A 16,427-nucleotide genomic window follows, 5' to 3' on the forward strand; every position below is an offset into this window, starting at 1 on the left:
CTCTTGGTAAAGGTTATTGCCTGGCTGACGCACATGTTTGCTACGTTAATAACTTGCATCTAACATTTCAGTGACCATTTCTGAAAGTTCTTTAACCGCTTAAAATGCACACAAGTAAGAACAGGAAGAACAACTTAAAATGGCCTATAATTCCATACCCAGAGACAGTGTCATTAACAACGCTTGGGTATGGATTCTTCCAGTTGTGTTTTTTATGTGTAGAACACATAAATTAGAAAAATGGGATTATATTATACAGGCTATTTTTTTAATGTTTTTTTATTATGTTAGTCACCATACAGTACACCCCTGGTTTTTGATGTAAAGTTCGATGATTCATTAGTTGCGTATAACACCCAGTGCACCATGCAATACGTGCCCTCCTTACTACCCATCACCAGCCTATCCCATTCCCCCATCCCCCTCCCCTCTGAAGCCCTCAGTTTGTTTCTCAGAGTCCATAGTCTCTCACGCTTCATTCCCCCTTCTGATTACCCCCCCTTTCTTTATCCCTTTCTTCCCCTACCAATCATCCTAGTTCTTATGTTCCATAGATGAGAGAAATCATATGATAATTGTCTTTCTCTGCTTGACTTATTTCACTTAGCATTATCTCCTCCAGTGCCGTCCCATGTTGCAGCAAATGTTGAGAACTCGTTCTTTCTGATAGCTGAGTAATATTCCATTGTATATATGGACCACAACTTCTTAATCCAGTCATCTGTTGAAGGGCATCTCGGTCTATTTTAACTATTATTTTATGACTGAAATGTTTTTGAGATAATAACTAGCATTTAATTTATAATTAGAAATTGTTGATACTACTCTTTATTTGTATAGTGTTTTCAGTTTATAAAGTACCTTCCCTTTGCTATTTCATTGAGTCTTCACATCAGCCCTGTATGATAGTACTGAGCGAGTGATTATCCCTCCTTTATACATGAGGATGCCTAGGTCAGAGGTAAAGACACACTTGAGATCATATTGCAAAGACATGAGAATAAAAAATCCTTGGCAAATAGACTGGTGATACTAGTTTAAGGCTCAGGCTAGTAAGATCCTGGGGAGGAAGGCCCTTGGGTTACTAGAAGCATATCGTTGCTAATGAATCTTCTGCATTCCTTTCTGAGGGCTTTCTTCTTTTTTTTTTTTAGGGTACCATGCCCGCTTGAATCGTCTGCCTGGAGCTGCAGCTCGATGCCTCAGAAAGGGCCGAAGAAGGCTTGTTGGGAAGGTGACCGCTCTCACTGTCTACTGGGCTTACTGGGAGACTGGGAGGACAGTATTCCCTGTGGGGTTTGTGTACCCTCTTGATAATCAAAGGTGCTGCAGAACTCCCTGGAGTAAATTAAGCCAACTGAAATATTTTGCAAGTTCACAAGAGTGAACCTTAATGTAGGATATAAATGGATACAAGCCTAAAAGATGAAGCTTAACTCGTACAGAAGTTTTGACAAAGCAAATACTGTTATGCCAGTTTGTCAGTCTACAGGCCTGCTCTTGTCTCTTCTATTCTTTTGATTAATCTTAAATTATTATTGTAGAAGCTGAAATACTCTTGGCTTCTTTGTAACTCCTCCTGAATTCATGAATGCTTCTTCTGTCCTAACTTTGGTCTTTTATTCTAGAATTCATTAAAAAAAAAAACAAACTGGAAAGAAAACCAGTTATCAGATTTCAAAAGCTTCTCTTTGGTCACGTGGGAGTACTGTCTACCACTTACTCAGTTCTGCCTTTGCCAGGGACCGTACTTGGCACTCAGCTCATTTAATTCTCCCAACAACCTTACAGAACAGGTGATGTTCCCACTTAGCAGATAAGGAAAACTTGGGTTCAAAGAAGCTAGGTAATGTCTGATATTACCCAGAGAGAAGTGACAGAAGAGAGAATTGAATCCAGCTATACTTCTCTTTTATCTTTTCTAATTTAAAATTTAAAAATTATCATTATTTTTAAAGATTACTATTTATTAATTTGAGAGAGAGAGAAAGAGCACAAGTGGGGGTAGGGGTAAAGGGAAAGGGATAAGCAGACTCCCGTTGAGCAGGGAACCACTCCGCCCCAGGACTCTGGGATCATGACCTGAGCCAAAGGCAGACACTTAACTGACCCATCCAGGTGCCCCTAAAAATTATTTTAATTAATTTTTTACTCTAGCTTTGAGATTGAAGGTAGGTTAAGACTGGGGTTCATACCTAGTTAGAGAGGATGGTGGTGGGCAAAGGGCAAGAGAGTGAGAGGCATTTCAGAGCATTAATGTGTTCACTGCAGAAACATTTAGAATGCCTACTATGTGTCAGGCTCTGTGCCCGGCCAGGTACATAGTGATCACAGCCACAGCCTGGCTACCCTCAGGGGGCTACTGTTTTGTAGTTGAAATAGGGCACTGTTTTCTGGAATTTTAGCTTTGTAAAAGAAATGAAGCTATTCATTTCCCGGTGAACTCAGATATTTTTAATCTTTAAATTCAATTTCAAATCTCTTAATTAGAAAGACATTTGATTATGGAAGAATGATACCTTCTTCTTTTGGCTCATTGATTTCAGAGACATTAAAATGCTGCTTTCGCTGTTCTGGGAGCTTATTCTTAGTTAACAGGACAGCTAATAGGGTAGGAGTATGTGAGGTGGAGGGAGGCAGGAGGTTGGGAGTAGGGAACAGAGAGGTGGTTTCACTTTTTATCAGTTAGGCATGAAAGATAATGTTCTACCTTACTTAGTTTCAGCTCCTATAAAATAAGAGCCTTCCACTTCCATGGAAGTAAATCAGTTCATCTCGAAGGCTCCCTTTAGCTTGCCTGGAAGGAAACTCTAGGGCCTATTGGACGTGCCTCTAAGAATTTCAAATGAATAGGATAATATTTACTTGTTTAATTCGTCTTCATCACCTTAAAGGGATATTTGTCATTTCTAGCAGAGGTCAGTGTTCTGCCCCCCTTCTTCCCCCTCCCCACCTCTCTTCTCTTTTTCTAAATTGTAATCATAAATAATGAGTTTCATTCACAGCTCCCTGCCAGCGAGCTGCTAATTACGCAAAGTACTGCTTGTAATTTACACAGTAATAAACTGTAAATTTAAACACTATGGCACTTTAAGTTAATAATTTTTTTGCAGTAACAAATAGCTCATTTTTCACCCATCCTTTCCCTTGGCCCCTCTCCTATGGCTGTGTCTGTGACCAGGAGGCATGTGCGTAAGGGATGAAGAATGTGAAGAATAGTATGTGAAACCTTTTCATTTAGCTCCACTCCCGCCCAGAACCTGACCTCAAATTAATTTTTCTATAGTCATTTCTGCTAAATGTGTACCCTAATATTTTAGGCTAATCCACACACATGAGTAAATACAGATCATAATATTTGCCTAGTAACAAATGTGTTTGAGTAACAGGCTTCACGTTCTGGACATTCATGCCCATGACTTACGTGCTCTCATCTTAACACTTGTATGTGCATAACTTTTACTCATGTACCGTTGGTGCGCTTCCCCAGGTACTGTGATAGACCTTCATTGTAAATGTACTCAAGTTAAATGAAGGGTGAGTGCCTTGTGCCATTTTTCAATTTTTTGGAGATGAGTAGTTAGTTTCTGAATTGCTTGTGGTGTTATGAGTAAGATTTCATATTACAGTCTTAGAACCCTAAATTTAAGAACTAATTTGTACAAACTTCTGTTTTACTTTAAGAGATGATGCTTAACAGACAAGAGAGGGTAACAATTTTTGTAGGTTACAAAATTCCTTTAATAGGTGTACATTTAGTCAGCAGATTTTAGGTGTTACCAGTGAGGACTGGCTAAATTTCCCGTTATGAAAATCCTATAATCTGGGGAGGTTGGTATGTAGCTTGTTAAAAATTGGCTGCTGTTGGATTTTCAAAAAATTGTTTCTATTTCTATATACTTTAATAACTCACTATTAAAATGCTATCTGTAGTAAACAAGGTTTATAATGACTTTTTTGGAACACTAGAGAAAAATAAGTCTAGAATAATGTAAAACTTTAAGATAGACTCCCATAAAAAGAAATAAACTTGCTGTTGAATTTTAAGATTGACATTTCACATGTGCCTTTGAGGTTGCTGGCACAGTTATGGGAAAGTGTGAACTTGATGACAGATCATACTTTGTTTCTGTGGTTAGTTGACACTCTTGTCTTCCTTGCCTTTGCAGGAGACCAGCATAAGTACTGAGAGAATAGGCCACATCATTAGTGACCCTCGGCAGAAGGAGTAAGTGCTTATATATTTACTCATTTTCCTAGCCCGTTCTTGGAGTAGGAGGCAGAGGGAAGTTTTACAAAGGAACCTAGAAATCTGACTCTAGAGCTAGATGAGAAGATCTTAAAGATTTGTACTTTACAGCAGTTAAAGTGGCTAAGGCCCTAAACTCATGAGAGTGGTTTTTTTTCCTTTCTAGACTAGTTTTTATTTCTTTGCTGTTTATATGTATAGATGCTGCCTTATAAAAGTAGCCTCCAGTTAAGATGTTACTATTTATTTATTTATATTGATCGATTGATGTATAACATTACATAAGTTTCAGGTGTACAACATTGTAATTCAGTATTTATATCCACTACAAAGTGATCATCACCATAAATATAGGTACCATACATCAGCATGAAATGGAGCCCTTTCACCCACCTCTCAACCCCCTTCTCCTCTGGGAACCACCAATCCATTCCCTGTATCTAAGAGTTTGTTTTGTTTTATTCTTTCATTTGTTTTGTTTTTAGTTTCCACGTATAAATGATGTCATACAGTATTTGTCTTCTCTCTCTGACTTAATCATCTAACCTAATAATCCCTCAGGGTTCATCCATGTTATCACAAATGGCAAGATTTCCTTCTCTTTTATGACTGAGTGGTATTCCATTGTGTGTATGTGTGTTTATGTATACACCACATGTTCTTTATCCGTTGATGGACACTTAGGTTGTTTCCATATCTTGGCCATTGTAAATAATGCTTCGGAGAACATAGAGGTGTTTAAATCTTTTTAGGTTGGTGTTTTCATATTCCTTGGATAAATACCCAGAAGTAGAATAGCTGGATCATATGATAGATCTGTTTTTAACTTTTTGAGGAATCTCCATACTGTTTTCCACAGTGGCTGCACCAGTTTACATTCCCACCAACAGTGTGCTGAGATTCTCTTTTCTTCACATCCTCACCAACACTTGTTATTTCTTATTTTGTTGATAATAGCCATTCTGACAGGTCTGAGGTAATATCTTATTGTGGTTTTGATTTTCATTTCTCTGGTAATTAGTGATATTGGGCATCTTTTCATGTGCCTGTGGGCCTGTATGTCTTTGGGGAAATGTCCTTCATGCCCTCTGCCCATTTTTTAATTGGGTTGTTTGGGTTTTTTTGTTGTTGAGTTGTATGAGTTTTTTATATATTTTGGATATTAATCCTTTATTTGATAAATGTTTTGCAGTATCTTCTCCCATTCAGTAGGTTGACTTTTTGTTTTATTGATAATTTCCTTTGCTGCACAGCTTTTTAGGCTGATGTCCCATTTATTTTTGTTTTTGTTTCCCTTGCCTTTGGAGTCAGATCCCCATCCCCACCCCTACCAGAAAAAAAAAAAAAAAGAGAGACCCATGGCAAGGAGCTTATCACCTATATGTTCTTCTAGGAATTTTATGCTTTCAGGTTCTACATTCAAGTCCTTAATCCATTTATTTTGAATTAATTTTTGTGTATGGTATAAGATAGTGATCTAGTTTTCTTCTTTTGTATGTGACTGTTCAGTTTTCCCAACATCACTTCTTGAAGAGACTGTCTTTTCCCCATTGTATATTCTTGCCTCCTTTGTTATAAATTAATTGACCGTTATATGCATGGGTTTATTTCTAGGCTCTCTATTCTTTTTTTTTTTTTTTTAAAGATTTTATTTATTTATTCGACAGAGATAGAGACAGCCAGCGAGAGAAGGAATACAAGCAGGGGGAGTGGGAGAGGAAGAAGCAGGCTCATAGCAGAGGAGCCTGATGTGGGGCTCGATCCCATAACGCCGGGATCACGCCCTGAGCCGAAGGCAGACGCTTAACCGCTGTGCCACCCAGGCGCCCCTAGGCTCTCTATTCTGTTCCATTAATCTATGTGTCTGTTTTTATGCCCATACCATAGTATTTTGGTTACGATAGCTTTGTAGTTTAATTGGAAGCCAGGGAGCATGATACCTCCAGCTTTGTTCTTTCTTAAGATTGCTGTGGGTATTTGGGGTCTTTTGTGGTTCCATACAAATTTTTAGAATTATTTGTTCTAGTTCTGTGAAGTATGCCATTGGGATTTGCATTTGTAGGTTGCTTTGGGTAGTATGGACAGTTTAGCAATGTTAATTCTTCCAGTCCATGAGCATGGAATATCGTTCCGTTTATTTGTGTCTTCAGTTTCTTTCATCAATGTCTTATAGTTTTCAGTGTCCAGGTCTTTCACCTCCTCGGTTAAATTTATTCCTGGGTATCTTCTTCTTTTTAATGTAATTGTAAACGGGGCCGTTTTCTCATTTCTCTTTCTGGTAGTTCATTATTACTGTAGAGAAACAACAGATTTCTGTACGTTGATTTTGTATCCTGCAGCTTTACTGAATTCATTTATCAGTTCTAAGTTTTTTGATGGAGTCCTTAGGGTTTTCTCTGTAGGGTATCATGTCATTTGCAGACTGATAGTTTTACTTCTTCCTTTATAGAGTATATTTTAAGCTCATTTTTCTGTCTCAAAATTTTTTTGTTCAGAATCCCTCTATATTTTCCTATAGGCTTTTCCCATTTTTAGACCTCTATCTAGAGAAATATCTTTTTGTCTTCACTACTATGCAACTGGAAAGCCTGTGTACAGATAAAAGAAAATTATTCCCCCCCTTTCTTGTGACAGCCTTGTCCCCTAACATGATTGGCTATTTGATGTCTCCTGTACACTTCTTGGTTAGTATCTAGTCGTGATCCTATACTCATTATCTTGGTCAGATTTGTCGCTTACAAAATAGGCAAGATGTGAGTATGTTTTGTGTTCTTTTTGAATTTGGGGATCCTGTTGTCATCACACGGCTGAGAGTATGTTGGTGTCACACTGTAATCTTGGGTTTGTTTGTAGAGAGTCTAGTGTTTTACATTTCATTACGAGGCTTTTTCCTTTGAAAAGTTATTTTTCACAAAAAAAGTTTGTATGCATTTACCATCCCTCCTTTTCTCCTCCAGTTCCTTCTTTTCCCTAGTTCTTTCTTTGTCTTCACTTGGTTATCCCAGCATCTTTTTTTCTGCTCCTCCTCTATAATTTCCAACTGCTTCTTTTATTGTTTTCTTTCCTGTTGTTCTCTCCCTCTCTTTAGTTTCTGGTTACCGTCAGCTGGGAAAAGAGAACGAAATCAGGTAAGATCCCTTTTCTTCGTCATCTTTATCATTTGATTTCCTTTTCTTTAGAAAGAATAAAGCATTGGCTTCTGATTTTCCTCACATTTCTGCTTGTGCACATGAGGTAAGGTCCCTGTTCCCTGTGTTATTCTGATTTTTTTTTAGAGGACTGTTGTCTCAGATTATCTGATATTCACTGATAAGAACTGTAGCTAATTCCCTTTTTTAGGTTCAGCTGTGTTTTTCTGTTTATTACTTGTAATGCATATTTCATAGGGATCCCATTTCTAATTTAGTTTTGAACTTTGCAGTAAGAAATCATAATGAAGCTTGTTTGTTTATGGTTTAGTTCAGCACCAGCATCCTATGCTGAGAAGTACAGTGGTGAGACCTGAACGTAAGAAACCAAAGGAGGGAGGGGTGCTGGGAGTGAAGGGGGGTCAATTAGAGCCTTGCCCTCTTAGTCTCTTAGTCTCCTTCCTGGCTACCCCTAGGGAGGGCCTTTGGCAAATCTAGGCCTGTGTAGGGGTCATAATTTAAAGATTACTGACGGTGGCTATCAATATGTTCTTTTAACGTTTGAAGCTTTTGATTTTTGTGGGGATAGAAGTTGCTTTATCTCAATTAGGTATAAAATAGGTGAAGACTGATAGAAATCGCAGGCTTCCTGTTGCTCAGCAGTTTTTGTTTTGTGTTTTGACTCCTTAGGACTTATTAAATTGATGTACAGTTTAGACTTGGAACCTTCCTCTTGAAGTTACTATTTTAGAATGAACTAGAGTAGTGGTATACCTAACTGGTGTGTACTTACGAGATGATTTTAGATGGTATGTGGACATACGATTATTACTTTAAGTTATAATTTGTATTAGAAAAAATATAATCATTCTATCAATCTTATTGTTCCATAGAAATAGTAAGGACAAGCTGAGTAAAAATAATTGGTATGAAGAAAAATACTGAGTAAATATAATCCAGGTGGTGGGCAGATACAGACAAAGTCATTAAGGTGGTATGTGAGAGACAGGAAGCCAGGGTACTGATCGTGTTTGCGTCAGAGGATCAAAAGGCAGAAGAGTGCCTGTGGTGATCACCTAGTCCAGACCTGTTACTTACAAATAAGAGTTAAACGATTTGCTGAAAGTTAGACTTCTTTGTAAGTTCTTTTGAGATTATCATTCAGAGTTCTGGGCTTAAGATATATTTAGTTCTGAAATTTGGGGGGAGGATTATTTATTCTGGGAGAAGTCCAAAGAAAGCTAGAAAACAGAAAGTAAGGTATTTTTCTGTGTTGTGTCCAAGTTTGATCCTCACAACCACCTTCTGAGATAAATCGAAGTTTTACAGAAGAGAAATTGGTATTTAACTTAGCCCCCACGGCAATCCTGTAAAATAGGTAAGATAAGCAGTGCATCCATTATACAGATGAGGCTAGTAAAGCTCAAAGAGAGTATGTAGTTTTTAATAATGGCAATTCAGGGATAGACTGGAATTAAATGTTAGGTATTCTTAATCTAGTTCTGTTTCTACTAACAACGGCTGCTGGTATGTGTTAACCAGTTATTTACTGGAAACTGACCAGGATAAGGAAATAAAAAGGTAATTCCATGCTAGTTTTCTTAGGAACAAGGGCTAATAATCAATAGCATGAGTTCCTATTATGTCAAATAGAAAGTACTATCTTCTGCCATTAAAGTAATTGTCATTAGAAGTTTTTGAAAAATTGTTATTTACCAAGGAATAGCCTTTTTTGGAGGTGCGTGGGATCAGTATGCTGTATTCTACGGTTGCAACTTCACTGAATGGTGTCTGCAGTATGGGAAAAGAGTCAGATGGTCAAAGGGGCAAAGTAATCAAACAGCAGGCCACTCTTAGGGATCAGGTCTTTATCATATAAGCTTTTCTAAAATAATCTCATTTATTCCTGCAGTTTAATCCCCTGTCTCCCCTTTACTCCTTGGATGTTCTCACTGATGCTTCTCACCGAAGATGTTCACCAGCACACTGCTCTGCCAGGTAATTGTCTTCTGGTGAAGGTTTTCTTCCAGACAATACTATTTCCTTTTTTGTAACGCTCTTCAGATTATTAAGTATATTTGTGTATAATATCCAGTTTGATCTTTACTACAACGTGTAGAGGCCAATAGATGTTTTATAGATATAGAAACTGAGGCAGAGTGTTGAAGTATCTTTCCTGTGATCATAAGGCTAATATGTGATTTAAGTCTCAGCTGTGATCTAAGTCTTCTGACTTGTATTAGACCGTGGATTCTCGTTTTGTTTTTTAACAACGCAGGGCTTGAACTCAACAGCTCTGAGATCAAGACCTGAGCTGAAATCAAGAGTCAGACGCTTAACCAGCTGAGCCACCCAATTGCCCCTAAGTCTTCTGACTTGTATTTCTTATTTCTTCAGCTAAAAGCCCCATCTTCAGAGAACATTATTCATGGTCCTTGCCTTGACCTGCACAACTCTGTGTAATTTGCCTTCTGCCTGCATGTCCGGCCTCCTTTCATGTACTTCTTTCTCCTTGCTAGGGGAAAGGTCTGGCTGTGCCACGGAGTTCAGCTCCATTTTTTTGATCAAAAATAGCAACCCTTTCCTGCCTCTGAACTTTCACACTTGTTCCCTTTGTCTGGAGTCCCGTGTTAAGCCTCTCCTCATGGTTGGCTACTTCTCATCTCAACTCAGGGAGGACCTCTCAGACCATCCTATCCAAAGGGACCACGTCCACTGCTCTCTGCTCATCGATTTCTTTCCGCTAAAGATTTTTCACGGTCTGTAATGAGTTTGCTTGTTGGGTTCCCCCCTCACAACTTTCTTCTCCTGTCTCTCTCACTAGGATATAAGCTTCATAGTGTAGGGACTTTGTTTTGTCTTGTTCCCTGATAATATCCCCAGCACCTAACATAGTGTCTGGCACTTACTAGACATCCGGTATATATTTGTCAGAATGAATCCTTTGCCAGTGTGGCAGAATGAATCCTACGTTTTTCCATAGAAAGTCTCTGGAGGTAGAGGACATGGGAAGTAAACATGGTGTTAATGGTAACATCCCCTTTTATTGTGCACAAAAGAGGAGCTAATAGGCTGAACCATAGAACTCTTATTATTTCTAGTGGCACGAAGGATTTCTTTCCAAGGTTCTGATGTGGTGGTTTTGGTTTTTTTCTTCCTTTTCTTAATTCATTCTTTTTTTTTTTTTTTAAGATTTTATTTATTTATTTGACAGAGATAGAGACAGCCAGCGAGAGAGGGAACACGCAGGGGGAGTGGGAGAGGAAGAAGCAGGCTTCCAGCAGAGGAGCCTGATGTGGGGCTCGATCCCAGAATGCCGGGATCACGCCCTGAGCCGAAGGCAGACGCCTAACGACTGATCCACCCACGCGCCCCCTTAATTCATTCTTAAATGAATATGTTCACAGATTGGTGTGCAGGCACAAGAAATTATCCTTTCACAGATCGAGTGAGAACTTCTACTCTGGGCTGTAATAATAAATTCTGCCCCATAACCTACTGCCAACTGCCAAACCTTCTAAAGAGAGACTCTCACAAATGGTGTTACTAAGAACATGGAAGACTGGGATGATGATAAATTACTGTGCTAAGCCCTTCTCTTCAGGAGCGCGCTGTTGGCTATCTTTCACCCCCTCCGCACTCGCTGACTCTGCACTGTGCTTCAGGCTCTTGCTCAGCGCCTACCCTCAGGAGCTTCCGTTTCTCTTGAGAAAGCCAGGCGTGAAAATCAGCAGTTACAGGGTGGAGTGACAAGTGTGTCAAAATGTGCATGCGAATGATACAAAGACCAGAAGAGAGGCTTCCAAGTCAGAGGCTCAGGGAGGTTTTCCCAGAGGCGGTGATCCTCAAGCTGTCTTGAAAGACCCAAGGTTTCAGTGCATGGGAAAGCAGTCCTCCAGCTTTTGTCTTAATCCCACATGAAATAATAGCTGTGTATACTCTTTGGGAGGGTTATATGAATAGCACCATAGCCTGTCAGATGCAGAAAGTGGATTTTTTGCCCTCCTCCCTCTACCTCTGTTACCTAGACCTGTGCCGTGCTGTGCTGAGATCAGTATCTGTGCTTTTATCAGGTTTCCTGGTGCTTCTAAAGCCTCATCCTGACTGGAGTGGGTGTCAGCTTTTTTTCTTTAGGTATCTTATTATCCACATCATTGTCTTCATTCTCCTGCTGTCCATGCTTGTGACCAGACTTGGAAATGTAAGGAAGTCTAGGCTGTGCTTCTGGTGCAGTCAGCTCTAGGGAAATATTGCTTATTCCTTTAGACCATTGCTACAAACAAGGTGAGAGAATGTGGATCATTCTAGCTCATCTTTGTCCTTCTAGATGTTATTACCAGGGCAGTGGTTACAAAGTGGGTTGCATTCTTTGGGGGTGGGGGAAGACATTTTTTAAATTTAAATTTATTATCTGATCCTTAAAAAATTTTTTTTGTTTTAAATTATACATAGAGACATCTAGTAGCACTTATTTTTGTTTTATGTGTATGTATTACATACATAAAGGGTGCTTGTGCAAATGTTTTACTCATGAGGGAGCACAGTCAATAAAGTTTGGTAACCGTGGCTCTGTGGGAAATGATCAGCACAAGTGACCTCTAAGCAATTTTTAGAAAATGTGGGTGATGAAACCCTGAGCCCTCAGGGCATCCTCTCCCTCCTTTGAAGTTGGGGGGGGTGGTCCCTGTCCAGCAAGTGGTCAGTTGAGAAGGAGCCATCTAGTTCCAGTGTGGCCGAAGGATAAGATGGGCTTCAGAGCTGGATGGTTGGCTTTGCACAGAGTGGACATCATTTAACAAAGCCTGGTGTCTAGCAAGGAATGTTAAAGAGCCATGGTGGCAGGGAAGAGGCAGGCAAATGACTGTATTAAAAAACTGTTTCGAATGGAAATTTTATCTTTTTCTTGTTCCATTTTATTTGTAGTAGGAAAAGATTTCTTTCAAAGCGTCTGGGCAGCCTTGGGAATTTCACACCTATCATTAGAACGATGCGTGTGTGTGTGTGTGTGTGTGTGTGGTGACTATGTTATCATTAGTGGTATAATTTTATTTTGCAAAGAGAGAAGTGTTTCCTGTTTTATCACAGCTTTCCCCGAGGAGGGCTGGTGTATTAATTTGCTGTATTGCCTCCTGGCTGTTCCCAGGCTGTTTTTCCTCTTCATCATGGAATTTTTAATGGCCCTGGTGCCTCTTGGGAAGCATGTGAGGAAGAGTTCCTCAGGGAGTGCTTCCCTTTTTTCACATGCCTATAATTACTCTCCTTTAAGAGCACAAAGAGTTTGATAATCATTCCTGAACTGTGAAGGTTTCCTCTTGTCAGGTTACTGAGCTGAGGCTGCTTCCTGCCTGGACATTGCCTGTTCCACTCACCCAAACACTCAACTGCAGGAGACTGAGTGAGGACCCCTCAACCACCCTCTCACTGCTGGAGCCATTCAGCTCTGGTTCTCAGAGTGAGGCCTGGGGGTCACTGGGGGTGCATGAGTGACCCCAGGTACTCTCTTGTTGAGTATTTCATTGCAATAAACAAGGAAATGATGAGACCGTGATTTTAAGAGATCACTATATTGATGTATCATTTTAATACAGCCCAGATGGCAGGTGCAATGGGTGGGGGAGGGAGTCTTTGTGGTCTTTGTACCTCCTAATAGATTTGTGGGTTATGAGGTTTTCAGAACTACCGCTCTAGAAATACTTAAATTTGGTGTTTTTCAACTCTGACTGCACTTTTGAATCACCTGAGAAGCTTTAAAAAATATAGCCATGCTGAGCCCCACTCCAAAGATTCTGATTTAACTGATCTGGGATGAGGCCCAAGCATTGGCATTATTTTTAAGTTCCCAGGTGACTTTTAATTACCCAGCCAGGGTTACGAACTGTTGCCCTAAATGCATATGATTTTATGACTGGTGCTTTGTAATTTTCTTAATAGGAAATCCCATTTCATGATCAGCATGAGCTCTGTGGTTTGGTACTGTGTGTGTGATTCCTTATGGGAGGTGGAATGCTGGACTTCACTTTGGAGGACTCCTGAAGTGAAGAAGAGAATGTCAGGGTCTAGCACGGTGCCCAGCACATAGTGATTCACTGATGGGACGACTTGCTGGGTAGGTGTTTGGATAGTTGGCAGGGTGCATGGATGAACTTCATAAACCAGCTGTTTTGGTTTGGTTGTTTTGGTTGCTAGTATTGGGATGTTATATTAAAGTAGCAATACTTGTTATCGGTGTTAGGAATTGCTGCTGCTCAAACAGCAGATGGTGTGATTGGTGTTCGGGTAGAGGCAGTGGTATTGCTGTCAAGGACACAGTTCTAGAATGGTAATAAGGAGCTAGTGCTGGAGGCAGCTTTTCCCAAAATGAGAGATTTATTGATTGTGAAGGATAGCTTTTCTTACCATGATTGCTGTAGAAAACCATAACTAGAACTTATCAAATGTTACATCTCTCTGTATGATGCACAAGTCACCAGTTCTGGTTTTTGAGTGTCTCGTGGCAGTTTTGTGTTTTCTCCAACTTTCCTGACCTTTCCTCTCTATTGTGGGTGGTGATTTGGTAATGTATCACCACTTCCATTTATTCCTTCCTTAAATTTTTAATCTCATGCTAGTGGGTATTAGTGTGAGGCAGTCCCGAGTAAGAATCTTGGCTTTATCTGGACAAATGACTTAACCTCTGTATACCTCAATTTTCTTATCTTTAAAATGGAAATATTCATTTTTATTGGGCTAGTAGGGATCAAAATGAAATCATGTATTTGACTGTTTAGCATACTGGTAGCTAATATGATTATTTTTGTTAAATTGCCACTACCCTACCCTGTCCTTAGGATAATTGCAGGTTTATAAACTTCAAGTTGGCTTCCAGAGTCATTTGCTAATGAGATGTCGTACAGATTCTTAAGGTGTTTAAATCGCCTCAAATGGACTGTAAGAGGAGGCGTTTGGACAGTGTTTGGTAAAAAAGAGAGACCTTCCTGCCCATCAGAGAGTTGAAATAGGCTAGGCTGTGCTCATTTTAATTCATTTTATCTGTTCACAAGCGTTAAGATCTGCATATCAGAGTTGTGTGCCCAGCTGGCTGTGCCACTTGACAAGGAGTTTCAAAGAGCGAGAAGAAGACTCAATTCACGCTATTAATTTTGACCTTTGGAGCCATAGTAAACAGCCTCGGGGTTTTACCTCCGGGCTTAGGGGAAGGAACCTTTTATTAGTCCCGTATGGGGCTGCTGTGATGCGAAGCCGCCCTGCCCACCTCTGTAGCGCCTTCGTTTTGGCCACGTGTGAGGAAGTGTTTCTGCTGGGACATTGTCCAGAAAGCTGCCCCGGTGCTACTGGAACTTCCCATCACAGAGTGCGCAGCTCTCGAATCTTTTGTCCTTCACTGGATGGTCTTGTTGACAGCAGCTCTCAGCTGGCTGGCATCTTACTGCCTAAGCGGAGTGAGGAAAGCATGTTCCCTCTCCGGCCACTGTAACAGACCCGGCTTTCCAGTCGATGGGCGCTTTTCTGCGCCTGCGGGTGGCACGAGGCCACTCCCCGATCTGCCAGCCGCGGCCCGGCCAAGGGAAGGAGAGTGCAGAGAATTGTCAGGTGCTGGCGAGCTGTTTGTCACCGACTGCTGAGGGTTAGGTTTGAGTGAAAACACTGTTGGAATTGCTGGGACCTCTTCCTGTTAGATAAGCCTCCTTGTGTCCTCTCATTGTGAAGTGGTTTTCTGTTACCAGCTGCTGCTAGTGGACCCTTTCCTCTGTGCCAGTCTGAGAAAATAGTTCCCCTACTGGGTGTTTCATAAGTGTCCGTTAACCCCAAAGATGAAATCACGCGTGAGGAAGGGGCCTCTCTACTTCTCTAGATTTGATCCTCTTTGCCTTCATTTTACCCTGGCACTTTGTTCTTTGATTGCCACTCAGTGTCTTGTATCTGTTCGTTCTTTACACATCGGCCCTCCTCACGATGTTGTGGACGGGCCCTCAGCACGGCCATCTTGCGTGCACCCTCTCCACACGCAGCAGCGAGCTTCACAGAGGGCAGGCCTCCATAAATTTGTGTTAACAATAATTGAGGGGAATAGATTAGTAATTAAGGAGAATAATTGGAATATATGATATATGTGACCTTTGGTCCTTAGAAATATCAGTAGTTTTTTTTCCTGGTATTACTTGTTTGTATGTGCTTAAGAAAAAAATACAACAAATAAGGACTGTTTCACAATAAATTTTATTTTAATTTCCCATATTAAAAAAGTTGAAGTTTTCAGTGGGTTTTTAAAATGAGTGAATTTTTGAAGGTGAACTGTGCCTTAAATTGGCTTGCCTTTGGCAGGTAAAGACTGTTTTCACTCCTTAGGAGCGACTCTAAACATCTTTGTTCTAAATCTAAAGCAGCCACTTCAGTTATTTTTTTGCCAACATTGGTTCTATTAAACATGCATGTATTTCTCAAAGTAATTTTTTTCCCCCTAAAAGTACATTCCTGCCCCAGGGACATAGTGATCTGCCCAGTTGCCTAAGTAACACTGCAGTTTGAACAACTCACCTGATCTTTCAGTTACCTGCACTAAAAAGTGAAATAGAAATGTTGTGTTTATGTGTGTACATACGGAATACTCTTTCAATTAATTGCTAATCTTCAGCATTCACCTTCACATTTATGAAATGAATTTAGTTACTTTTCCTGAAGTAAGAATTTTTAAAGAGTGGTGTTTTTTTTGCTTTTAATGCTCATTCCCCACCTCCCACCCCCACCCCTCATCAGTTCCTTTCAGCCAATGCTGCTGAATGTCGTGTTTAGGGGAAGTACTAATGCTGTGAAAGGAGGAGTGCTTCAAGAACTCCGAGGCCCAGATCAGATGAAACAGAACCAGGGTAGCCTGTCTTTTCTCTAGGGTAATTGCCTGTATACTAGGGAACAGCATTTTTATTTAAATTAATTTTCATTTAATCATTCTGTTGTTCTTTAGGTTAAATTTTTAGATCTTTTTTATTAACTAGGTTGGCTTTGGGAATTTGGCATATATATATATATATATATATATGTATATATATATATAT

At 40.1% G+C, this 16,427-nt stretch overlaps 1 protein-coding gene across 3 annotated transcripts in view; it reads left to right on the top strand.

Annotated features, from left to right (window-relative positions):
• Positions 1–16,427, top strand: part of GPATCH2L (G-patch domain containing 2 like) — a 54,415-nt gene that overhangs the window by 24,897 nt on the left and 13,091 nt on the right. The window contains exons 5-8 of one of the 3 annotated variants that reach the window (XM_002914710.4): positions 1,155–1,234; positions 4,170–4,228; positions 7,338–7,377; positions 9,290–9,375. In XM_002914710.4, coding sequence (XP_002914756.1) covers positions 1,155–1,234; positions 4,170–4,228; positions 7,338–7,377; positions 9,290–9,375 — 265 coding nt within the window. Of the gene's footprint in view, positions 1–1,154; positions 1,235–4,169; positions 4,229–7,337; positions 7,378–7,428; positions 7,484–9,289; positions 9,376–16,427 lie in introns of all 3 variants that reach the window. The other 2 variants (XM_002914711.4, XM_034643397.1) reach the window with 2 other exon arrangements.

Source organism: Ailuropoda melanoleuca, chromosome 14, assembly GCF_002007445.2.
Source record: "Ailuropoda melanoleuca isolate Jingjing chromosome 14, ASM200744v2, whole genome shotgun sequence".
Lineage (NCBI taxonomy): Eukaryota > Metazoa > Chordata > Mammalia > Carnivora > Ursidae > Ailuropoda > Ailuropoda melanoleuca.